This window comes from Bos taurus, chromosome 4 (genome assembly GCF_002263795.3).
Source record: "Bos taurus isolate L1 Dominette 01449 registration number 42190680 breed Hereford chromosome 4, ARS-UCD2.0, whole genome shotgun sequence".
Lineage (NCBI taxonomy): Eukaryota > Metazoa > Chordata > Mammalia > Artiodactyla > Bovidae > Bos > Bos taurus.
In genome coordinates, this window is record NC_037331.1 from 50,874,008 (window position 1) to 50,901,015 (window position 27,008).

The 27,008-nt window shown below is 37.1% G+C and overlaps 1 protein-coding gene across 1 annotated transcript in view; it reads right to left on the bottom strand.

Annotated features, from left to right (window-relative positions):
* Positions 1-27,008, bottom strand: part of CFTR (CF transmembrane conductance regulator) — a gene marked incomplete at its 5' end in the record, with an annotated part of 213,804 nt that overhangs the window by 130,219 nt on the left and 56,577 nt on the right. Inside the window, 6 exon segments of the mRNA NM_174018.2 lie at positions 4,852-4,944; positions 9,328-9,574; positions 12,524-12,649; positions 13,755-13,918; positions 14,811-14,900; positions 19,134-19,349. Of these exon segments, the coding sequence (NP_776443.1) occupies positions 4,852-4,944; positions 9,328-9,574; positions 12,524-12,649; positions 13,755-13,918; positions 14,811-14,900; positions 19,134-19,349 (936 nt within the window).

The window sequence follows — 27,008 nt, forward strand, 5'->3', positions numbered from 1 at the left end:
TAACTTATTATTTATCTAATTTTAGTAATTTAATAAATTAATACAAATTATTATCTGCACTTTAAAGTTACATTTTCCTGATATAAAGCAAGTAATATTTATCTGATTGACTTAGCAATCAGACTTGACTCTATAAATTCATTTTATTTTCCATGAAATTGAAAGTACTGAAATGGCAGCTCCCAAGTTTTGACAAAAATCCATTTAACATATGAAGACACTATACTATAGACAAGAATTACATTCTTTACCACCACTTAAACCTATGTTGAAAATTCATAAGTCAGCTTAAAATGTATCAGCGGTATACAGATTTTCAGTACTATCAAACCTTTAGGGCATACATAAGCAATTAAGGTTTAAGACTACTGCTTGAATTCTTATGAGATGGATAGCTAACATCTCTTTCAGTCATCAAATAACTAAAAGCAAATTTTTAAGAAGTAGGCAATGAAAATTCTTCAAGTGAGACAAAGGCATTTTTTATTCTATTATTAACTTAATTTATTGAGCATCACCTGTATAGTAAAGACCACCTCAAAAGTCTCAAATAGGAGAGTAACAAATGGGCAGATATTAATATTGTATTGTGTTTAGTGCTACAATGGAAAACTCACACCAAGTCCTATAGGAGCACATTACATAAAGCAAGTTACTCAGTCTGGAGCTTGTCCAAGTAATTAACCCAGTATTAGGCTATGAAGGATATAGGTGGTATTTCACAAGACCAAGAAATAGTATAGGCATTCCAGGAAGAAGGACCTGCATGCATGATGATTTAGGCTTAAAAGGACAACATACACCTCAGGAGTGGTGAGTGGCTAGGTGAATGTATATAGTAAGATGACAAAGGACATCCTCGATAAACTGGGCAGTGCAGACTGTTAAGGGGCTCATTTTCCATGCTTAGAAATAGGGCTTTTATCCAACAAACACTTGGACCAATGGAAGGTTGCTTTTACTTTAATTTACTTTAATTTTAACTCCTGATTACAGAAGTCAAAACTTACTTCAGAAAATTTGGAAAACAGATAAAAGCAGCAAGAAGAAAAGAGAAATCAGCTGTAGTCTTAACACTGAGAAGAAATCATGTTTAACATTTCAGTGAGATCCCTCCACTCCTTCGCATATACGTAAAATCATATATAATTTACATTAAGGAAAAATTATACATGAGCTTTGTGATCCTCTTTTTCTGACTTACAATATAAATCATAAATATTTTCACATACCATTAAACACTCTTTTTGATATAATTTTAAGTTGCAGGATAGTATCAAAGAGTGTGGATAAACTATAAATATTAATAGTTCTCATTTTTTACATTATATGACTTTCCTTTTAACTTAATAATTCTGTGATGTGTGTACTTTGCTATAAATCTTGGAACAAATCTCTGGTTTTTTTAGTATAAATTTCCACAAGGGAAATTTCCAGAGCAAAGGTATAGCAAACATTCCAAGTCTTTGGAAAAGTAGTTTCAAATTCTCTTCCATCAAGGTATGAGAGTGCTAGATTTCAGGAACCATCATTAACAATGTTGATTTCTGATTTGGGATTTATTTTGTTTTGTTCTATTTTTGTGTGTTTTGTAAGTGAAAATGGAATCTCAGTATTGATCTTATTCTTATTTATTTGATCCCTACTCTGGCTGAACACTTTCTGTGTTTACAAGCTCCGTGTAGTTGTGAGAGAAATGATTATGGTATCCTTTGTCTTTATTTCAGTATCTGTCTCATCTTCTCAACTAGCTGCATAATAATTGATAAATTATGACATTCTGAGCTTTAGGCTCCTGGACTGTTGAGGATCTTAAGTGAGACAATATAGATGAAAGTATTTTGTATACAGTAAAACAGTAGTCCATTTTTTTCATTAGACACAGGATGGTGAGTAGAAAAAACATTTAGAGTCAGAGAAGCCTAGGCTGACCTTTATGTCCTAACCAGTTGTATAATCTTGTTCTAGTTACTAAAATTCCCTAAAGCTCAGCTTCCTGATATATAAATAGAAATTGTCCCTACTCACAGGTGTGAAGTGAGGGAGGAGTCATATATAATTCATCAGGGACATGCCTCTTGAGTCACTGGGTGAATGGTGAAATCATCAAATGAAGCAGAGAAGACACTGGAAGAAGCGGGTTTATGAAGCTTGGGAAGTGATGAATGTGAAGTGTTTGAGGACCTTGCAGGGAATTTGGAAATAATGTATGAAGTTCAGGAAAGAAACTGGGGCTGAAGATTTGCCTTTGAGAGTCATCAGCACATATATGTCAGTTGAGCCTGGGCTGAGTCACCCACAGAGAGCATGAAATACCAGAAGGCAGTGGGGACCCTGTGGCCGACCGCCACTTCAGAGGCAGGCAGCCAAGACTGAGAAGTCATGGTTGGAATATAAGATTACATGGAAAGAGTGGTTCATGAAAGCTAAGTTAAATAAATATTTCAAAAGAACAGTTTTTAATGCATTGGTAAAGACAGAATCCAGATTGCAGAAGGCAAAAGTCAAAAGATGAGGAAGTAAGAACAGTTTTAACAACAAAGGGAAGGAGAATGATAAGGCTTGGATGATGGGGTTCGGGGGGGCAAAAGTCAGAAAAGAAATTTCTTTAACTTGAAAATATTTAGATATTAAAAGAAGTCAGTTGAAAAAAAAGGAATTGCGCTTCTAGACTGAGAATAGTTGCTGGCTCCATGTCCTGAGAAGATGAAGCAAAATAACAATAGTTCAGCTAAGGGCCGGGGGAAGCATACATCCTTCTCTTAGACAAGAAAGAAGAAAATAATAATCTCAAGGGTGAAGAAAGAAGCTGTAAGCATTCATATATGACACTCTATATTTTATAGCATCTATATACTTTCTCTCTGTATTACAGAAGTCAAGGCCATCTGCTGGGGGTGAGCATATCTGGGAGAGATTGGGAGTTTCAGGAAACTGGTAAAAATCTGGAATTGCTTTTAGGGAAATGGTAAATAAAATTAAGTAAAGACAAATTAAAACATTTCCCAAGAAAGTTTACAGGCCCATTTGAAGTTGAAACAGTAACTGTATAAAACTTATAACTGACTAGAGTATTTGATTTTCCCAGATAGCATTCCCTTCACCAAAGCTGTTAAGAGAATGTCTTACAGCAAACGATTCAGTGAAAAGAAAAGGGGATTGAGGGTGCTGCTGTAGGAACAACTGAAGTGACTGATGGAGGTTAAACCAGGAGGAGTCCAAAAGGGAGAACTAAGGAGACTAGAAATCTTCATGAAATTGGAAGGTGGTAAAGGTGGGATTAAGAGACTGAGAGAGCTAGGATTAGGAAACTCTAAACTGAGAAAGAGATTCCAGAGCAGGACATTTCCAAAGTGCAGTAAGTCTCGGCAATCACCAAGCTCAGCATATGAGCATGAGAGGAAGCTTCTGAAGAAGTAACTGTAAACAGAAGTTCTGAGGACAATATTGGAAGGATTTCTCATGTGGGTGTTAAAGTCTTAGACACGATGAGAGCGGTTTAACCAGCACCACTGTCCTGGGTAAATATCATCAAGGAGTGTCCAGAATTTGCTAGGTGACGGTGAGAGTCGGGAGGACGAGGATACAGCCAGATGGAAGGCAATGGTTCAGTGAAAGGGTTGTAGACCGTGACATTTGGTCCAAAACTTAGCTTCATCCCTTGCCTGGTACATGAACTGAGCCAGGTCCTATAACCTTCCTAAGCCTCCATTCCCTTATCAGCAAAATGGAAATATTAAGATTACATCATAGGAATGTTGTAAGAAATAAGACAAAACATGTAAAGTGCTTATCTAGTACCTGGCACATAGTAAGGGCTCAAGCATGCTATCTATTTCATTAGATGAAAGGAGAATGAGATGGAGATTAGAAAAACAATTGTCTGCCAAACTCCTTGCTTTTCTTTCTGTCTAGAAGGGCATTTGAAATTCCTAAAATCAAAGAAGTAAAATCAATCTAACACACACACTTCTCGATAATTTTTCTAGGCAGATAAAGAATTATTCTCTTACCTCTATCTTAAAAAAAGAATTACAGTGACGCCCTTAGGATCAACTTACTTATATAAATAAAACCAGTTTAAGATATTGTGAAATATGTAGAAATAGGACATTGCTTGCATAATGCCTATGTTTACTCAACAGAAAAAAGTGATAAGGAAAGAGGAACTCCACTGGTATTCTCTATAATCAAATATTAGTCCTTTAGAAGCTGAAAAATCATTAATAACATTTTTTCTGACCATGAGAAATGAGAATTTTTAATAGTGAATTAAAATAAGTGAAAATAGTAGAAAACAATACATAGGTCTACCCCATATACACCTTTATGTTTACTGGTATATGCAAAGCACGTTGGACTGGAACTTGAGATCAGAGAGGGTAGCATTTACTGAGGAACTATTATGTGTGCGGTACTATGCTGAATACTTCCCATAAGTTATCTCAGTCAAACTTCACAACAACCTTGTAAGGTATATATTAATATTCCCACTTTACAGATGGAGAACCAGAGGTTCCACAAAATTCAGTAACTTGCACTAGAGAGTAAATGGTAGAAACAGTACTCAATTCCAGCTCAATTTGGCTCCAAAACCTATGAGCACTGCATTACTTCCTAATTTATTATGTGAAACAAATTACATGACTTAGAAAAACACAAAGAGGCCTGTCTGTCATATTTCATATTCCTGGGCCTCCACCTCTTAAACTACAAAATAAGTGGAGTGATTCCTCTTTCAGTTCTAACAATTCTATCATCATTCTAACTTTATTGCCCATTAAGATGAAAACCAGAATCACAAATAAGAAAAGCTTAAATATTTAGAGCAAACAAACAAAAAATTCTGACCTCCTCCCAGAAGGCTGTTACATTCTCCATCACTACATCTGTAGTTGTTAAGTTATATTCCAATGTCTTATATTCTTGCTTTTGTAAGAAATCCTGTTTACAAAAGAAAGCAAAAACATATTATACAACTAGGATACTGTTAATACATTATTACATCTATTTAAACTCTAATAAGTGCTGCATTTTGTATTTTATGAATTATATTAGAAATTTTTTCCTAAAAAATAATTTTATAAGTGTTCTAAAGTTAATTGTCAAGTACTAGGATTCATTATATTATAAACGCATTCTTTAAATATGTGACATTTTACAGAACTTCAGTTCAGTTCAGTCGCTCAGTCATGTCCAACTTTTGCGACTCCATGAATCACAGCACGCCAGGCCTCCCTGTCCACCAACAACTCCTGGAGTTCACTCAAACTCATGTCCATTGAGTCGGTAATGCCATCCAGCCATCTCATCCTCTGTCGCCCCCTTCTCCTCCTGCCCTCAATCCCTCCCAGCATCAGAGTCTTTTTCAATGAGTCAACTTTTCACATGAGGTGGCCAAAGTATTGGAGTTTCAGCTTCAGCATCAGTCCTTCCAATGAACACCCAGAACTGATCTCCTTTAGAATGGACTGGTTGGATCTCCTTGAAGTCCAAGGAAATCGCAATAGTCTTCTCCAACACCACAGTTCAAAAGCATCAATTCTTTGGCACTCAACTTTCTTCACAGTCCAACTCTCACATCCATACACGACTACTGGAAAAACCATAGCCTTAACTAGACAGACCTTTGTTGGCAAAGTAATGTCTCTGCTTTTGAATATGCTATCTAGGCTGGTCATAACTTACCTTCCAAGGAGTAAGCGTCTTTTAATTTCATGGCTGCAATCACCATCTGCCATGATTTTGCAGCCCCCAAAAATAAAGTCTGACACTGTTTCCACTGTTTGTCCATCTATTTCCCATGAAGTGATGGGACCAGATGCCATGATCATAGTTTTCTGAATGTTGAGCTTTAAACCAACTTTTTCACTCTCCTCTTTCACTTTCATCAAGAGATGTTTTAGTTACTCTTCACTTTCTGCCATAAGGGTGGTGTCATCTGCATATCTGAGGTTACTGATATTTCTCCTGGCAATCTTGATTCCAGCTTGTGCTTCTTCTAGCCACTGGAGAAGGGAATGGCAAACCACTCCAGTATTCTTGCCTTGAGAACCCCATGAACAGTATGAAAAGGCAAAATGATAGGATACTGAAAGAGGAACTCCCAGGTCAGTAGGTGCCCAATATGCTACTGGAGATCAGTAGAGAAATAACTCCAGAAAGAATGAAGGGATGGAGCCAAAGCAAAAACAATACCCAGTTGTGGATGTGACTGGTAACAGAAGCAAGGTCCGATGCTGTAAAGAGCAATATTGCATAGGAACCTGGAATGTTAGGTCCATGAATCAAGGCAAGTTGGAAGTGGTCAAACAGGAAATGGCAAGAGTGAACGTCGACATTCTAGGAACCAGCGAACTAAAACGGACTGGAATGGGTGATTTTAACTCAGATGACCATTATATCTACTACTGTGGGCAGGAACCTCTTAGAAGAAATGGAGTAGCCTTTTGGTCAACAAAAGAGTCTGAAATGCAGTACTTGGATGCAATCTCAAAAACGACAGAATGATCTCTCTTTCCAAGGCAAACCATTCAATATCACAGTAATCCAAGCCTGTGCCCCAACTAGTAACGCTGATGAAGCTGAACAGTTCTATGAAGACCTACGAGACCTTTTAGAACTAACACCCAAAAAAGATGTCCTTTTCATTACAGGGGACTGGAATGCAGAAGTAGGAAGTCAAGAAACATCTGGGGTAACAGGCAAATTTGGCCTTGGAATTTCGGAATGAAGCAGGGCAAAGGCTAATAAAGTTTTGCCAAAAAAATGCACTGGTCATAGCAAACACCCTCTTCCAACAACACCAGAGAAGACTCTGCACATGGTCATCACCAGATGGTCAACACCGAAATCAGATTGATTATATTCTTTGCAGCCAAAGATGGAGAAGCTCTATACAGTTAGCAAAAACAAGACCAGGAGCTGACTGTGGCTCAGATCATGAACTCCTTATTGCCAAATTCAGACTTAAATTGAAGAAAGTAGGGAAAACCACTAGACCATTCAGGTATGACCTAAACCAAATCCTTTATGATTATACAGTGGAAGTGAGAAATAGATTTAAGGGACTAGATCTGATAGAGTGCCTGATGAACTATGGAATGAGGTTCGTGACACTGTACAGGAGACAGGGATCAAGACCATCCCCCTGGAAAAGAAATGCAAAAAAGCAAAATGGCTGTCTGGGGAGGTCTTACAAACAGCTGTGAAAAGAAGAGAAGCAATAAGCAAAGGAGAAAAGGAAAGATATAAGCATCTGAATGCAGAGTTCCAAAGAATAGCAAGGAGAGATAAGAAAGCCTTCCTCAGCAATCATGCAAAGAAATAGAGGAAAACAACAGAATGGGAAAGACTAGAGATCTCTTCAAGAAAATTAGAGATACCAAGGGAACATTTCATGCAAAGATGGGCTTGATAAAGGACAGAAACTAAATGGACCTAACAGAAGCAGAAGATATTAAGAAGAGGTGGCAAGAATACACAGAAGAACTGTACAAAAAAGATCTTCATGACCCAGATAATCACGATAGTGTGATCACTGACCTAGAGCCAGACATCCTGGAATGTGAAGTCAAGTGGGCCTTAGAAAGCATCACTAGGAACAAAGCTAGTGGAGGTGATGGAATTCCAGTTGAGCTATTTCAAATCCTGAAAGATGATGCTGTGAAAGTGCTGCACTCAATATGCCAGCAAATTTGGAAAACTGAACAGTGGCCTGGAAAAGGTCAGTTTTCATTCCAATCCCAAAGAAAGGCACTGCCAAAGAATGCTCAAATCACCACACAATTGCACTCATCTCACACGCTAGTAAAGTAATGCTCAAAATTCTCCAAGCCAGGCTTCAGCAATATGTGAACCGTGAACTTCCTGATGTTCAAGCTGGTTTTAGAAAAGGCAAAGGAACCAGAGATCAAATTGCCAACATCCGCTGGATCATGGAAAAAGCAAGAGAGTTCCAGAAAAACATCTATTTCTGCTTTATTGACTATGCCAAAGCTTTTGACTGTGTGGATCACAATAAACTGTGGAAAATTCTTCAAGAGATGGGAATAGCAGACCACCTGACCTGCCTCTTGAGAAACCTATATGCAGGTCAGGAAGCAACAGTTAGAACTGGACATGGAACAGACTGGTTCCAAATAGGAAAAGGAGTACGTCAAGGCTGTAATTGTCACCCTGCTTACAGAACTTATTTATACATTAAATTTTAACATACCACTGACTCATCCTTGTACTAGACTACATGTTAACCTTAGTAATGAATTTATAAAGCACACCTGAACTACCCATTAATCACCTCAATTCAACATTAAGAGAGAGAAAACTGGTATTTTCATCTTTGTAGCATCCTTCTTTTATTAGTCCCTGGTCCACCATTGGCAAACTCTGTTGGTGGTTTAGTTGCTGGTTCTTGTCCCACTCCTGTGACCCCAGGGACTGTAGCCTGCCAGGCTTCTCTGTCCATGGGGTTTTCCAGGTAAGAATTCTGGAATGGCTTGCCATTTCCTTCACCAGGGGAATCTTCCTGACCCAGCCAGCGATCGAGCCCGGGTCTCTTGCACTGCAGGCAAATTCTCTACTGACTGAGGTACTAGGGAAGTCAAACTCTGGCCTAGGTTAAATAATGGCAGAACTACCTTAAAGTGGCTCACCCTTCCCCCTCATTTTTTTACACTTATGGCACACTGATTTATTTTCTGGATTAAATATTTAAATATACATCACAACAGCATAATAAAACATTTTGAATTGTATACTAATTCTAAAAATTATAACCACATCCAAGTTCCTGGTGGTGATTCCGTTAGCTTGGCATAAATTGAGTCTAATAACCGTAAGGACTTTAGAACTTCTCTTCAAAATTAACAGCTACGTCAGAATGCTGAGATTTTAAGGTAATTAATGTGGCATACATTGTCATTCTCATCCATCATACTGTTCAGAAAAATACTTGGAAAAGTTTAAGGTAAACATTCCTAGCATTAGCTAGAAAATTTAATAACTTCCTGATGAATCTGCCACCATGATTTTGCACATTTGCCAAGTTCATTAGAACTATTCGATTGATTGATTACTTGAATAATAATCTCCAGAATACGGAAACAATATTTTCTTCAATTTCTCTGACTAAAATCTCATGGGCTCTCATTTTATTTCACTAGGCTTTACAAGGGCTTGTTGGACCACATATAGACATCAAGAGAGGAAATACTGTACATCAAACAGGTCCAAGGCCAAGAATTCATCTCTAGAGAGTTTGCTCAGGACAAAAGTTCTAAACTGCTCTAAATTCATGGAGTCAGAGGACCCATTTTGGTACACTACCTGTATTTTGTTTATTGCTCCCAGAGAATCATACCAAGTTTGTACAGCCCAGGGGAACTGCCGAGTAACTGCCATGCGCAGAACGATGCAGAATGAGATGGTTGTGAATATTTTTCGAAGGATGATTCCTTTGAGCAGTGCATAAGGAAGCACAGATAAAAATACCACAAAGAACCCTGAGAAGAAGAAGGCTGAGCTATTGAGGTATCTCACATAGGCTGCCTTCCGGGTGAGTTTCAGTTCTGTTCTAAAAAAAAAAAAAAAAACAAATAGTAAGATTTGGGGTGCTTATATGTACTTTCCAAAATATCAGGCATCTTGGAATAAAAAATCTGCACATAGACTCTCAAAAGCTTTCTCTCTGCTTTCTGATTCTGGTTCTACCCTAGATGAGCTGTGTGACCTTGAACAAGTTATTTAACCTCTCTGGGCCTCAGTTATCTTTTCTGAAAGAGGGGTGGATGACAATGAATATACCAGCATATAATACGTATAAATATTATTTTTAAATAATCTCAATAATTATTACATTATTTTTATATCTTCATTCACATCATTATTAATTTATAGATTAATGAAACTAGTAATTTTTTATTGATTGGTGTTTTAAGTATTTAAGTACAGATATGAGAATAATTTTGAAAGATTTATAGAAGGAAAAGACAATTCTGGGATTCCCTAATGGATTGTCAACATTTTAGAAGTTCTGGATTGGCTTTGGAGAACCTTTAAAATAACATATGAGCCAAAGAGAAGTGGTTCTCAAGGCTTAGCACAGGTAAAAATCACCTGAGAAACTTTTTAAAATGAAGTGTATCAGGATCACCATTCAGAGATATTGACTGAGTCTGCAGTAGGCCTCCAGAATCCGCTTTTTAAAAAAGATTGCTGCCAGTAATTCTTGGAAAATTACAAGAGAATAGATATTGCATCCACCCTCTCTCCTTTCAGGATAATTATTTGCAATCATACTTTTTTTCAGTCTGAACTGCAAATGTGAACTATTTTTTCAACACAAACAGAAGAGGTTTAAATGCACCAACAGGCAGAAAACAGGGAGTGCAGAGCTGGCAAAAACAGAAGACAATGCTTCCTTCGACCTTCATCCCACCCTCACAGGATCATCAAAACTGGAGTCACTTGTGATCCTTCCGTTCAGCTCTTGTGAGGGAAAGAGCAGAGATGAGTCAGACAAGTAGAGCATGCTGGTGGGAGGGGGCGATAGCTGTGCCTGGCATTTGGGTGCTAGTTCCACATGCTTGTACAACTCAGAAAAGTTCTCATTCTCAAGTGGTAGAATTCAGATGAAATCTTTTTTTCAAGTCTGAAAAAAAATGTAATCCTCAGCACTCTGATGAAGAAAATGAAGTTCAGTGCTCCCACCTACATTGTGATTCCCAGTCTAATGTGGTTTAGCTTACCTATTTTAATTATTTGGCATTAAAGGCAGATTATGATTTTGGAATCTAACTGGGGTGTGACTCAGCTCTGCTGGTTATAGCTATGCCATCTTAAGCAAGTTGCTCTTCCCTCTGTCCCTACAGAATCCACATCTACAGAAGAGAAATGTAACATCTCCCTTGTGGAGTTGTCGCCACAATAAACGACAGCACAGGAACTTGCACTTAGAACTTTCATGTCTCTTTAATCTTCAACTGAAAGAATACTGTTGGCTAGGCTTATATTTTTTTAATGCTAGAAAATGCTGATTACCAAAATGTTAATAAATTTGTCAAAACTGTCATTGTATATTATAAACAGTTGAGGAAAATGAAGGAATGATACTGTAAGAAAAGAATAACGGGCTCAAGAACATGTATTGATATAAGAATCACCCAGAAAGCAGTACTCCCCATAATAATAACACTAACACTTTGAGTCATAAAAACATTTTATCTTATTATGATTAAAAAAAATTGAAAGTGACTTTATTACCAGAGAGCAGTAAAGAAGTAGATTTTCAGGGAGCACTGCATAGCCTTTTACCCAGTTCATCAGTGACCCTTGAGAGCTAACTCAGTTGTTAAAGAGAAACATTTCAACCAACTAAGCAAGATCTTTACGGATGTTTCTGGAAAGAAAATATAATTCCTTTCCTGGATTTGTCTTGAAAGGCATAATAAAAACAGGTGACCAATCATGTTTGGGCAATAAGTAGTCTTTTACTCTTTCTATTTACATGGCAAAGGACTTACCATTTCAGCATCTCTTTTGTTGTTCCAATCACACACCTGCAGCTCAGTTACCACTGTCTCCTGGACTCAGCAGCCTGAATCCCTGATAATCACATTCATATCATCTAAAATGGAACTCTTCTCTTTAGTATCTTTTCTTCCTTTGAAATTCTCATGAGCTAATTCATTCTGAAATTATTTGCCCTTTAACAGAAGATCTATGCCCACTGAGTCTCCTTAGAACCCTTTTTTAAAATTGCAATTTGTAGAACATGGAACTTGACTAAAGAAAAATGGTCTTAGGGCTACAGAAATACCTTGGTTTATATCATGTCCAAAATTTTCTCAGCAACAGTATCCCAGTCTGTGCTGTACTTTTTTGCTGGCTATAATCTTTACTAACCAGTGAAAGAAAGTTATCTGAGGCAAAACAAGACCAGAGATCAAGATGGGTGCCAAGTACTGATTCTACTTCAGGCGGTGGCTTTCATTACTTGAATTGATTTTTCAAGTGGAGGGTTTATAGAACACAATTTATAGATATTACCCTGGCATTGCTCTTAAGTAAAGGAAGAACAAACATATTTTAAACAAACAGAAGGGTTTTTTTTTGGTTTTCTTTTCATGAGCCATAACATACAAATTAAGGAAGTTATAATACTAGAGAATCATTTATTTGGCTCAGAGTTGTATCTTTTTTACTCTAGCAGCTCTATTTAAGGTTTCATTCAGTCTTTAGCATCATGATCATTGGTTTAGTCTATTAAGCAGCTGTAAACACAAATAGGCAGTTCTTTGTAAGATATTCTTGTAGTGCAAAAATAGCTCACCTATGTAAAATGCCAGTCCCATGAAAATGACATTAGACCACTAACACATGAATACTGATATAACTTAACACAACTATTTGGTTGTCAGAAATTTCAAATATGAGCTGAGGTCCACTGTGACATACTCCTTTTAAATATATTAAACCTTAATTGACTAATTTAACTGATATTAACATTTTTCGAATGACTTACTGTCTTAGGTTTTCAATGATTTTTTCCATTGCTTCTTCCCAGCAGTATGCCTTAACTGATTGGATATTTTCAATCATTTCTGACGTTATCACCAGTCTTTCATTGATCTTTCCAGCTCTCTGATCTCTGTAAATTATTTCATCCACAAATCAAATACTTAGTAAAAATAAGGCAAGCCGCCCACTAAGAACTGCCCAAGCTTTTAAGAAAAGCCACATTTCTTTTATTAAACAGATGGGTGCTTATTTTATTATCAAATACACAGTGACAAAAATAGTAACACTCAATCAGTAAATGCCTCCCATGTGCAGACCATGTATGAGATGCATGTCATATACTATGCCTAATCCTCCGAGGGAGGCAACTATTTCATTTTCAAAACTGAAAAAACCAGAAACACAAAGGTTGAAGCAGCTTGACACAGGTCGTATGTCTAGTAAGATGCAAAGTAGGATTCAAACTAAGAACTATTTGACTCCAAAATTTGAACACTTTCTTTCACACTCTAGCTGGCAAACTCCAGAAGTCCTCTTTCATAAGCAGTGATTGGGATCACTGAATCATTCAGTAAAAGAAAGCCACTAAGGCTGTGATGTGATGATTCATGAACCAGAGTAGAAAAAGCTCATGAACTTTACCTAAAATGTATGCATTCCCTCCCATTCACAATGTTTTGAATACAATGTTTGGATACAATGTTTTATCCATTGTACCTAAATCTCTGATGTGCAAAAAAGCAAAATGGATGGTAACATACTTATAAAGAAATTCTATAGACTGGCAAGCTAAAAAATGTACCATTGATATAGAAAGTATCATTTATATCCAGGTCCCCAACCTCTGGGATCTAATGTCTGATGATCTGAGGTGGAGCTGATATAATAATAACAGAAATGAAGTGCACCTCTCTCCCCGTTCATGGAAAAACTGTCTTCCACGAAACCAGTCTCTGGTGCCAAAATGGTTGGGGACCTCTGATAACATCATGAAAATATTCCTTTTTGCGACACCTAGTAAGAAGATCCAAGGTTCAGTACATAGAGAAGTTCTGGTTTTACCTGAGTGGGCTAGTATGTCATACACTCTGCCTAATCCTTCTGACAGCCTAAGGGAGATGATTATTTCATTTTAAAGATGAAAAAAACAAACACAGTGGCAGAAGCAGCTTGACACAAGTCATATAACTAGTAAGAATGCAATCTATGTTTCACACTATTTAAAGAGTTTCTACCTGTACTTCATCATCATTTTCCCTAATCCGGCTTGAAGAAGGGCGAGGACTATGAGGAAAGCAAGCCCACAGAAGGTGAAGGCCTGCAACAACTCCCAGAGCAGCCCCATGAGCAGCGTCACTTGCAGAGGAGCGATCCACACAAAATGTGCCAGTGCGAGTCCCTGAAAAATAAAATCACAGTGAAAACCATGGACATTTTATCCTCCACCCCCAAAAACAAAGAGAAAATCAAGAACAGGAGAAAGAAATCAAGCACAGTGAGCTCATACAATCATGGTTCTGAATGCACTAAAATCTAGGTATTCATTATATGGAGCACACAGCAATGTGCTTAAACATTCTACACAGAGACTAACTGCAAGTTAGTCCAAACCAACTGCAAGTCACTGTGATTTTTTCCAGTGGATATGTGTGGTGATTGGATATCACCACACCACTTAGGTACCGTGTCTAGAATTCTTTAAGTAACTTATTCCTCTGTGAATAAAGCAAGAGCCATGACACAGAACATGAGAAGACAAGACTCTCCTGAATTTCAGTCTATAAAATTGCACAACCCTATTACCTGACCAAATACTCAGAAAACAACATGCACACTCAATTCAAAGTAAATTACTTAGCACGTGCTGAGAGTCTGATAGCATGCTAAATACTAGAAATGCAAAGATAAATACATTGTGTATAAAATACATAATCTGTCCTCAAGGACCTTGAATTTTATTGTGACAGAAGACAGCCCTAAACAAGAATTTTTCAGAGTATCATACTCAGCCAAAGGAAATAACTGATTTAAAGCATTAAAATGAAACAAGATCTGATAAGGATTTAATTTTGAAAAACCACACCAAATAAAAAGCCAGCTGAGGTGCCCTTGAGTTGTCTGGTTCTGTGAGATCCCAAAATGGCACTCTGCTACACAAGTCGGTTTTCAGAAATAGGGAAGCTAGGAATGCTTATGACATAACCACTCACTAGTTATCTGACTCAGAAAATCTTTGGGGTTGTATGATTTATAACAAAGGTGCATAAAAGAGTAAATCAGTAGGTACATACTTCATCAAATTTGTTCAGGTTGTTGGAAAGGAGACTAACAAGTTGTCCAATACTTATTTTATCCAGAACACGGCTTGATAGCTTCAAAGTCTAAAAGGAAATTAGAAGTTAGATGATGTCACTGCACAGTAGACATATTTATAAGCATGTTATAATACAGCTGAGGAGTTAGGTAACTATGCATGCATTTTTTAAGTAAACCTAATAAAATTATCTTATGTTCATTTAATTTAGTATCTTCTCAGATTTATAAATATTTCTCTTTACAATAAATATAATGGCATGCCTCTACTTGTATTATTTAACAGTATCTATGGGGTCGCAGAGTCGGACACGACTGAAGCGACTTAGCAGCAGCAGCAGCAGCAGAGAGGGTTAACAATTGTTTCTAGTCCAAAATGGGAAAAATATTGTACTTAAATATTCATTTATATACTGCAGAGGTTTACTTGTTGCTTTTTTATTTTTGTTTGTTTTTATTACAGATGAAACTAAAGGCAAGTGAAATTTGAGATTAAAACTTCAGTCTCATAGGGAATTATATTCAATATCTTGTAATAACCTATAGTGGAAAAGAATCAGGAAAAAAAAAGATATATATATATCTGCATCACTTTGCTGTATACTTGAAACTAATAATAATGTAAGTCAATATATTCAATAAAATTTTTTAAAATAAAATCTTGGCCTTAAATTTTTCATGTACTCTATGGTGACTATTGAATAAAATTACAGTTAAAGTCAATACAAGTATATTATAAATAATTATTAATAATTGTCTGAAAGATTACATTAACAACAAAAAATTCTTAAATTTTACAACAAAAAATACATCCATATAGACAAACAGGATTATAAGTAGATAAATTAATTATTATTATGAGTGGTCACAGGCACACTTCGCCTACAAAATTTAATAAGAATTGGCTTTGACTGAAGAGTACCCATTTAACATTTGCTTCAACTGACTCTCACACATGTATTGAGCACTTAGATACAAATCACTGTATTCAGGGTTTCAGGGATTATTATTAGTTATTAAAAAAATTATTACCTCAAGACACCTAACAAATACATGACTAAATATGATAAACTAGATAAAGGGAGTGGAATATAATAGGGTGGTTAAGAGCAAGTTTACATATCTGGTTATAAAAATCTGTAAATATTTCACTGAGGGAGAATTTAAGATGGTGTGGAATAACAGATAGTGTTTAGATAAGCACAGATGAAGAAAGAATAAAGCTGTTAACTCCAAATGCTATTAGAGTAGTATGTCGGGGCAGGGTCCATTGAGCTAGATGATACATGCTTTAGTAACACACTCAGTCTCAGGTGACCCGAATTCTATAGTGCTTAACATGGAATGTACGTGCACAATAAATACTCAGTGAATATCTACTCACTATATAGTTATCTTTCTCAAAATTCACAGGCAAAGTTCAACCTAGTTTGCATTTAGATTCATTATTTAAAATCTAATTTGAATGTATCATGTTGCAGATTTTGGAACAAAGAAGATGATGCTCTATGACAAAATCTATAATAATCTGGGAAGAGTCAGTGGCTGCCTGCCACATGGATAAAACTGGTCAGATAAGGCACTAGTTAACTTTAGTGACCAAACCACACATGGAGATGCAATTGTCTTCTTAGATGGTGATGTCAGTGCAGGTCAGTAGGTATGGCTAGAGGGGTAAAGTAAGCTGGGTAAGAGCACATATAAACAACACTGAGAAAGAACAGACATAGCTTCCAACTTTTCATTAACGCATCCTGGGTTTGAAGGAACATATATTGCTGTATTTGTGCTAAACATAATATAAGAACTAATCCACAAACTAAACAACTCTTTGCCCTCCCTTCCACTTTAGCCCTGAGGGCTTCATGTCTCTCTTTCTATGTAACACAATTTGACTTGCAACATTATTTCAGTACCTATCTTATGTTCTCTAGTAACTGGAAAACCCTTAACTTCAAGAGGGAAGCCCATGTGGCACAGTGGTAAAGAATCTGCCTGCCAATGAAGGAGACATGAGATGTGGGGTTTGATCCCTGGGTTAGGAAGATCCCCTAGATAGGAAATGGAAACCCACTTCAGTATTCTTGCCTGGAAAATTCCATGGACAGTGGAGTCTGGCAGGTCCATGGGGTCATAAAGAGTTGGACATGACTTCAAGGATTGTGACTTATCCACTTTAGAAATTTTGAAGCAGTTCTTACACAGTGTTCTATACTTTTTAGGCCTTTAGTTTATCAAAATATTTTATTCATAAAATAGGAATAATAGTTTCTACCATATAGAGTTTAGAGGAGGATCAAATGAAATGATATACCTAAATCACTTAGAAGTTTGTCATGAACATCAATTATCACTATAATAATCACTTTTATAACTGTTTTTATTTTTTTTAAGCACAGAGTATAATTTTATTTATTTATTTATTTATTTTTATTTTATTTTTAAACTTTACAATATTGTATTAGTTTTGCCAAACATCAAAATGAATCCACCACAGGTATACGCATGCTCCCCATCCTGAACCCTCCTCCCTCCTCCCTCCCCATACCCTCCCTCTGGGTCGTCCCAGTGCACCAGCCCCAAGCATCCAGTATTGTGCATCGAACCTGGACTGGCGACTCATTTCATACATGATATTATACATGTTTCAATGCCATTCCCCATATTTCCCTACCCTCTCCCTCTCCCTCTCCCACAGAGTCCATAAGACTGATCTATACATCAGTGTTTGTTTTGCTGTCTCGTACACAGGGTTATTGTTACCATCTTGCTAAATTCCATATATATGTGTTAGTTATAACTGTTTTTAAACTGGATTCAACTTTCTTTTATATGCATCTTGTCTAAATTCTATCTTCTAAATGATATCTAATAATTTATTCACTTATATAAAATTTCTGGATCAAGATAAGATTTTTATTGATTTATCACCTGTGCTTTCCTGGCACTTGTAAACTGATGAGATTGCAGCTGGGGTGATTTGGTTACACTGTGGACTCAGTTTTTCACTTGGGCCTCCATAAAAGGTCTGAACACTAATGTATAACTATCAAGGTTTTACAACACCACTGACCTTGCATGTATATTATGGAAATGTTAATGGGTTATTTGTAGAGGGAATGTCAGGTCCACAGCTCTTATAAGCCAAATATATAAAGTTTTTATATTGGGGGAATAAGAAAGAGAAGAAGGGTAAAGAAAATAACCAAAATAACCAACAAACTATCTATAAAAAAAAAAAAATAAGAAATCTTTAATCTTGGTAAATCAAAGAGTCACACATAAATCAGGTTGGTGAAAGCATGTATCATTGTGTCACTAAGATGACCTTAAAATGTGTTTGTAAGGTAAGAAATTCCTTTTTTTCCCCCACTGTGATGCATGGCATGCAGGATCTCAGTTCCTCAACCAGGGATCAAACCTGGGCCCCATGCAGTGGAAGTGTAGGGTCTTAACCACTGGATCACCAGGGAAGGCCTGGTAAGACAGTCTTAATTTGAATCCACCCAAAGCATGGTTTAGCAACGTGGGCTTTTGACTTGACAATGAATACGGAAAGTAGAAAAGGTTCTTATGGTTGCCGTGTATGTGTTATTTCAAAATTTTTAATTTCCAAGACTTAGGATGACAAAAATCTAACTCAAAATAAGGCAGTGGATACTATCATTGTGTCATAACTAGTTAAAAATAGCACGAAGTCATGTCCAACTCTTGTGATCCCATGAACTGTAGCCTGCCAGGCTCCTCTGTCCATGGGATTCTCCAGGCAAGAATATGGGAGTAGGTTGCCATTCCCTTCTTCATGGGAACTTCCCAACCCAGGAATTGAACCCATGTCTCCCACATTGCAGGTAGATGCTTAACTGAGCGAGCTATGGAGGAAGCCCCCATAACAAGTTAAGGTAGAAATATCAATTGCTTGGTTGATCAATAACAATTACACACTATATTCTTGTTATTGCACATAAAGACAAATGGCATTTTACCATAAGATGATATTTTGTCAATGACTTTTATGCACACAGCAAGAATCATTTCAACAGGGAGCCATGGATTCCAAAAACTGATGATATGGAAAAAACAAATATGAAGCTTAAAATACAGGCAGTTTACAGAATTACTCAATAATTATTAGTTGAAGGGAAGTATCAAGGAAAAATTAGAAATATTCATTATTCCTGCCATTTACTTCACAGCCCTACAAAACTGATTTTAGCATTTATCCCTTACTTGTACTAGTGTAACATTTAAAACACAATGCCACTAACAAGTAGCATAAAGACTGTGCAAGGAAGTATTACCTTCTTATAAATCAAACTAAACATAGCTATTCTCATCTGCATTCCAATGTGATGGAGACCAAAAATGGCTGGGTGCAGGAGCAGTGTCCTCACGATAAAGAGAAGGCATAGGCCTATGCCTAAGTAAATGGCAATGGAGCGTTCCACCTTGTTATCTGGGTCATAGGAAGCTATGATTCTTCCCAGTAAGAGAGGCTGGACTGCTTTGGTGACTTCCTGCAGAAGATGGAAAACAGAAAAATGAAATTTTATTTTTCTTTCATAAAGTGCCCTCACAATTTCAACACAAGCAGTTTCATCTTTACAGGAGGATTTAAAATGGGCTTACACAGCAGGCCATGCCATACGTGAAACTCTTGATGTCCTTTGTAATATCTTTATACTATGAAATAAGACTTTATTTAGGTTTTAGCAAAAATCATTTGGAAACATTTATGTATGAGGTGTTTTCTTTCTTTCTTTTTTTTTTTTTTTTACTAAAAATATATAGCAGCCATAAAGTAAAGGTCCAATTTCTAAAGTAGTGTGTTAATTGGTAACATCTACATTGCACTTAACACTTTATAAAATATTTTTCATTTGATTTTTATGACAACTTCAGGAGTCAAGAGTAGGCATTATTAGTTTCACAGTGCAGATGAAAAAACCGAAGCCAAAGAGACCAAGCGATTGATGTGATTTCAAAATAGAACTCTCAAAAGTACTTTGAGTGATAGAATGAACAGCAGAATGAACAGCTTCTTGAGACAACCACATAAAGGGGAGCTGGCAACAGGAGGGAGGAGCAAAAAGGCACTGGTGCTATTGACAGTCCGATGCTGTATCCTTCCCAGTCTGGGATAGGTGGTGACTTTTAGGAAGAAGTGTGTCAAAAAATTGCAGCTTCAGGCCAGTTTCCAACTATTCATCAAGGGCTCAAAGGTCTATGAGTTAACAAGAAAGAAAAGAAAGTGAAGTTGCTCAGTCGTGTCTGACTCTTTGAGACCCCGAATCCTGAAAGATGATGCTGTGAAAGTGCTGTACTCAATATGCCAGCACATTTGGAAAACTCAGCAGTGGCCACAGGACTGGAAAAGGTCAGTTTTCATTCCAATCCCAAAGAAAGGTAATGCCAAAGAATGCTCAAACTACCACACAATTGCACTCATCTCACATGCTAGTAAAGTAATGCTCAAAATTCTCCAAGCCAGGCTTCAGCAACATGTGAACAGTGAACTTCCTGATGCTCAAGCTGGTTTTAGAAAAGGCAGAGGAACCAGATATCAAATGGCCAACAGCTGCTGGATCATGGAAAAAGCAAGAGAGTTCCAGAAAAACATCTATTTCTGCTTTATTGACTATGCCAAAGCCTTTGACTATCTGGTTCACAATCAACTGTGGAAAATTCTTCAAGAGATGGGAATAGCAGACCACCTGACTGGCCTCTTGAGAAACCTATATGCAGGTCAGGAAGCAACAGTTAGAACTGCACATGGAACCACAGACTGGTTCAAAATAGGAAAAGGAGTTCATCAAGGCTGTATATTGTCACCCTGTTTATTTAACTCATATGCAGAGTACATCATGAGAAACGCTGGACTGGAAGAAACACAAGCTGGAATCAAGATTGGCAGGAGAAGTATCAATAACCTCAGATATGCAGATGACACCACCCTGATGGCAGAAAGAGAAGAGGAACTCAAAAGCCTCTTGATGAAAGTGAAAGTGGAGAGTGAAAAAGTTGGCTTAAAGCTCAACATTCAGAAAACGAAGATCATGGCATCCGGTCCCATCACTTCATGGGAAATAGATGGGGAAACAGTGGACACAGTGTCAGACTTTCTTTTTTTGGGCTCCAAAATTACTGCAGATGGTGACTGCAGCCATGAGATTAAAAAACGCTTATTCCTTGGAAGGAAAGTTATGACCAACCTAGATAGCATATTCAAAAGCAGAGACATTACTTTGCCAACAAAGGTCCATCTAGTCAAGGCTATGGTTTTTCCCGTGGTCATGTACGGATGTGAGAGTTGGACTGTGAAGAAGGCTGAGTGCCGAAGAATTGATGCTTTTGAACTGTGGTGTTGGAGAAGACTCTTGAGAGTCCCTTGGACTGCAAGGAGATCCAACCAGTCCATTCTGAAGGAGATCAGCCCTGGGATTTCTTTGGAAGGAATGATGCTAAAGCTGAAACTCCAGTACTTTGGCCACCTCATGCAAAGAGTTGACTCATTGGAAAAGATTCTGATGCTGGGAGGGACTGGAGACAGAAGGAGAAGGGGACGACAGAGGATGAGATGGCTGGATGGCATCACTGATTCGATGGACGTGAGTTTGAGTGAACTCCGGGAGTTGGTGATGGACAGGGAGGCCTGGCGTGCTGCAGTTCTTGGGGTCGCAAAGAGTTGGACATGACTGAGCGACTGAACTGAACTGAACTGGACTGTAGCCTGCCAGGCTCTTCTGTCCATGGGATTCTCCAGGCAAGAATACTGGAGTGGGTTGCCATTTCCTTCTCCAGGGGATCTTCCCAACGCATTCCCAGGTCTCCCGCATTGCAGGCAGAAGCTTTATCCTCTGAGCCACCAGGGAAGCACAGGATGAGTTAACAAGGGAAGACCAAAGTTGTGTTTTCCAAATCCACTTTGTCTGATCCTCAACTGACCACTGAATCAAACTGTTCACCAAATCATTACCACTTTGCCTGGATATGTAAGAACAGATTTGAACACATGGATTTGAATCCAGACGGTCTAAGTCTTAACCATCTTGCTAAACTGCCTTCAAAAGAAAAAGACAGAATTCTTGTTTCATGGTGGTCTAGTGAAATGGGGATATGAGGCTAAACCTTGCCTGGAAATAATGCTATGCTAATTGAGTCTATTTCATATGTATATTTTCAACCAGACAGCCCCTCCCCCCTTTTTGCCTAGCATTATTCTCCCTCAGCTGATAATTTGCTCCACCCACCCCACCCCCACCCCCATTTTCTACAATGTCTTTTCTAAACCTCAGTGCCCAACTCCATCAGCCCACTCATTCTCAATAGGTAAAGTGCTTTCCTATAACCACATCACCCCCAAGCTATAAGCCATAGTGCCATCCTTGACTGACTATAGGCTTTACGTAGCTATTCATTCAATACTTGGTATTCAGTACCTCATTTCAAATTAACCACGTAGACCAAGGTTCTGAATGTAAGAAAAAGTTCAAACCTTTTTAAAAACTTTCCAAACTAATCACAAACATGGAATATTAGAATTCTCTCATCCCATATAGCCACATTTTAATATAAGTTTGAATTGTACCAAACAGACAGATACTAAAAAAAATAAACAAACATGCTAACAACCTACCCAGATAAACCAGGTAAATAGTTGGCCATATCTACTAAAGAGTCTATTTATCTTCCCAGGTGGCTCAGTAGTAAAGAAGCCACCTGCCAATGCAGGGGGCATAAGAGATGTTGAGAAGATCCCCTGGAGAAGGAACTGCAACCCTCTCCAGTACTCTTGTCTGGGAAATCCCATGGATAGAGGAACCTGGTGGGCTGAAGTCCATGGGGTCGCTAAAGACACAGGACTTAGCGACTGAGCACACATGCACACAGAAGAGTACCTTCTATCTAAAAGGTAAATAAATGCAGAAATTACTGCTTGTTGGCATGTACCATTTTATGCATGCTTTGTACTTTTGTTACATGTACATTCATTTTTACAATATATAGAATTGTTTTTGAGGCTGTAACCTTTATATAAATGGTATCATATTGTGCTGCTTGCAACTTTCTTTTAACTTTTTAAACACAGTTGTGTTTCTGACATGTAGCCCCAATGATACTTATATATCTACCTCATTTATTCTAAGTGCTGTTTACATGACATCCTGTGACTAAATCAGGATAATCGCCCCATTCCCTATGCTGGGGAAGATGGGCTGTTCCCATTCCTCAACTATTAAATCTGTGCAAGTGCTGCCCTGGCTGTTTTTATTAAGTTCTATAGATTCATGCCAAACTTTCTCTAGAATAGATCATTTATTTCAAAATAATTCCTTAAACTATGAAAATGTACAGTCAACATGAACCTTAGATTTGAAACTACATGTATAAATATATCCGTAATACAAATATAATTTTCATAGTATGCTTATAGTGGCACTATTTCATCCTCAAACTTAATTTTACATCAATGTTTTATCCTAGAATTTTTCCATATTATGTCTACATTCTTCATAGACAAATGTCAATGCCACATCTATACTGATTTATTTTTACACTAATATTGGGTTTGCATTTGGTTAAATTGCTCTCTTGATTGCAGTCAAGAGGAATGAACTCATATGTGCCACCCATGTTGGATATACTGTGTGTGGCCATGAAGCAGAGAATAAGTTGGGAGCACTACCAGACATAACAGATAAAATGTCATTTCTTGTTCATTATAAGACTTTAGCCAGAAGACTATGATGTGTGACAACTTTCCATGAATCCAGCTGCTTGTATCATAATTAGCATAATCACCTTCCTCCTTTTTCCAGGACTAGTAGATACTATTATTGAATATAGAACCACTGATAAAAACCACCATGCATATTTCTAAGGAGTGACTCTTATCTATGGAATGCCAAAAAAGAATATTCTGAGGGAAAAGAGAAATATTTTAGTAATTGAGCTGTACACAGAATTTTTAGAGTTAGAAATATATGGGTTTACTTAAGTTTTCTCCTACTGAGTAATCTGAACTAAAGTCCCTGCCACTGTATCACCATTATATTTTTTCCATAACCTGTCACCTCACAACAGAACTATTTGCAGAATTGGAATTCAGTTGTGACTTATAACAAAATAAATAAGACTGTGTTAATCTGATTCAGATACCTATTCTGCAGGTTGCATGACTGAATTAATTAGCTGTCACCTTACCTCAAACAAAAAGAGAACATATTCATCCTTTGAACAACAATGGCTATTCCACAATGACATTGGTAGCATTACTCTGGGAGGGTACATGTTCACAGAAAAAAGAAAAGAAAAATGCAGAAAATTTTTGGTAGAGAAAATTTTAATAATTTGACCATCTGCCAACAGCAAAACATAAACCTCACTGCCACATGGAACCCATCAACATTCAAGGACAAAATCAGCACTCCAGACCCCTCCTCCTATAGTTTTCCATGCTCTGTTTTAAGCAGCGTGTTCTCTAATATTTATAATGAAAGCACTTACAGACATCACCTGATTTTATTATTTGGAAAGGAAAACAATGGTAACTGATACCTAGGCTTAATCTATGTGTGCAGTCCTTTAAAAAACCATCGTGGTAATGACTGGGAGAAACACAGTCCTCTATTCTTACTTCGTGTGAACCCTGTTGCCAGACTATTTTCATTACACAAGAAAAGTCCCAATTTGCGACCATATAAAATAGTGCAAGCTGACTAAGGCTTGAATGTAATGAGGTAGAATGCAAATTTATTTAAAATTTGATAAAATATTTTATTTTTAATCAGACACAAATCAAGATGAAATTAAGAGTTCACTTAGATAATGGGAGAAGCCTGATACCAATCTTTAAGTCAGCGTGACAAGGCAATAAACACTGAAATGAGAGTCATGAAATCCAAGTTCTTATCCCAGCATGTTACCTACACTCTGTGTCACCTTAGTCACTTCCCTCCTCTTGACAGTTTCCTCACTCATAAACTAAGTGGTGGAGCAAGCTTATCTTAAAGATCCCCTCCAGAGCTAATATCTCAGATTATATGATCTGAGTTCAGGGAATCCCACGGCAGAGGCTGAGGATTCCCTGGACAATTGTCTAGCACACATCCTGACATTGCTATGTGTGTTTTCTACTCACAGGGATGCAGGTATGAATAGTATGAGTTCAGAAGACCATCTGGGTAGACGGGGTCAAGCTAGAGAACAGCACAAGTGACTACCTTCCTGTTGGGAATATATTTAGATTAGCCTGCCAAGAAAAAATTAAGAAGCCTGAAAATACCTCCTGGGAAATACATCTGGTCTCTCCCGGGATCCTCTAGACCTCAGCTTAAATGAACTGTAGTGGAGTCTGAATCCTTTAACCATTTTGTTTTATCTGCACACTTAGGACAGCGTCAGATGTTTCTAGAGATATGAACGTCCGCTGGATAGTTAAACCAAGAAAGAAAGTTCAGGTGAAAACAGAAAACTTGGTTCATGCTTGCAATTACATTAAATTAATTAATCCCAAGATTACTTTAAAAATTATAATTGCAAATCCAAAGCATAGTTGTTTCTAATACAGGAGGAATCAGTTGAAAAACCTCTAAGGTTACATTGTTTTCTATAGTGTACAGTCAGTAAAATCATCATTATCATCTCGACTTGCTTTATATATATTTTATGTATCTTAATCCCAGAAATGTAGAAAGAAAACAGAAATTATATAAAATAAGAAAATAGATTCCTAGATACCAAGAGTAATAATTAAGTAAGCATCCCATTTCTAGTAACAATACAACAAATGATACATTGAAAATACCAATAATTAATATATACATATCTTAAAATATATTCTAAAAAACATTACTAAGACATATTTTTAAAGTCTTAAGTAAATGGAGAGACTGTAAACTTTCTAAAAAGAAAAAATGAATATTACAAAGCTAACATTCTCTTTCAAGTTATTGTATAAAATTAACACAATCTTCATCAGAATTCCTACTGGATATTTGGGCATGAACCATAAGAGCAGGGACTGTCAGCTTTTCTGAGAGTCCCAACATCATGCACCATACCTAGCACAGAATATCCATTCAGCAAATACTTGAATCAACAGATAAAATGATTCAAAATTTCATTTGGAAAAAAACAAGAGACTAACCAAAAACATTTGGGGAATAAGAATAATGTGTGAGAAGATCTACCTTACTGGGTATTAAATTATATTATACAGCTCTAATAGTTTGGGGAATGACAAAGAAATAGACTGATTTGTCTGGAATATTCAAGAACAGGTCCAAGTACAGACAGCAATTTTATATGTAATAAAATATGTCATTTTATTTCAGTGCAGAAAGTACAATAAACAATGGAGACACTCACACTTATTTTTAAAAAATTAGATTTCTATCTCAGACATGGGCTTCTCTGGTGGCTCAGACAATAAAGAATCTGCCTGCAATGCTGGAGACCCAGGTTCAATTCCTGAGTCAGGAAGATGCCCTGGAGAAGGGAATGACTATCACTCTAGCATCCTTGCCTGAAGGATTCCATGGACAGAGGAGCCTGGTGGGCTATAGTCCATGGGATCACAAAGAGTCAGACACAACTGAGCAACTCGCACTTTCACCTTCATTTCATACATACATCCAAATAAATTCAAATAGATTCAATAATTACACATAATGCTGGATGCTTGGGGCTGATGCACTGGGACGACCCAGGGGGATGGTGTGGAGAGGGAGGAGGGAGGAGGGTTCAGGATGGGGAACACATGTATGCCTGTGGCGGATTCATTTTGATGTTTGGCAAAACTAATACAATTATGTAAAGTTTAAAAATAAAATTTAAAAAAAGAAAAAAAAAAGATGAAAAAAAATTTTTTTAAGAAATATGCACTTACAACTCTGGGTAGAGAAGATTTTTTAAATGTCAAATGCCAAAGACAGAAAACAAACCTAAAACAAAAAGTACAGGTATGGGCAGCAAGTTTTTAAAAACTGAAACTTCTGATCATTAAGAAAATAAAAAATTAACAAAACCCACTAGAAACAAATAACAGGCTGAGGAAAATAGCCTTTCAAAAAGCAATAAGAAAATAAAAATAAACAAATAATATTAAAAGGCAATCAATTTACACCCCTCAAAAACATGTATATATAAATGCTTAATACATGTGCGTGCATGTT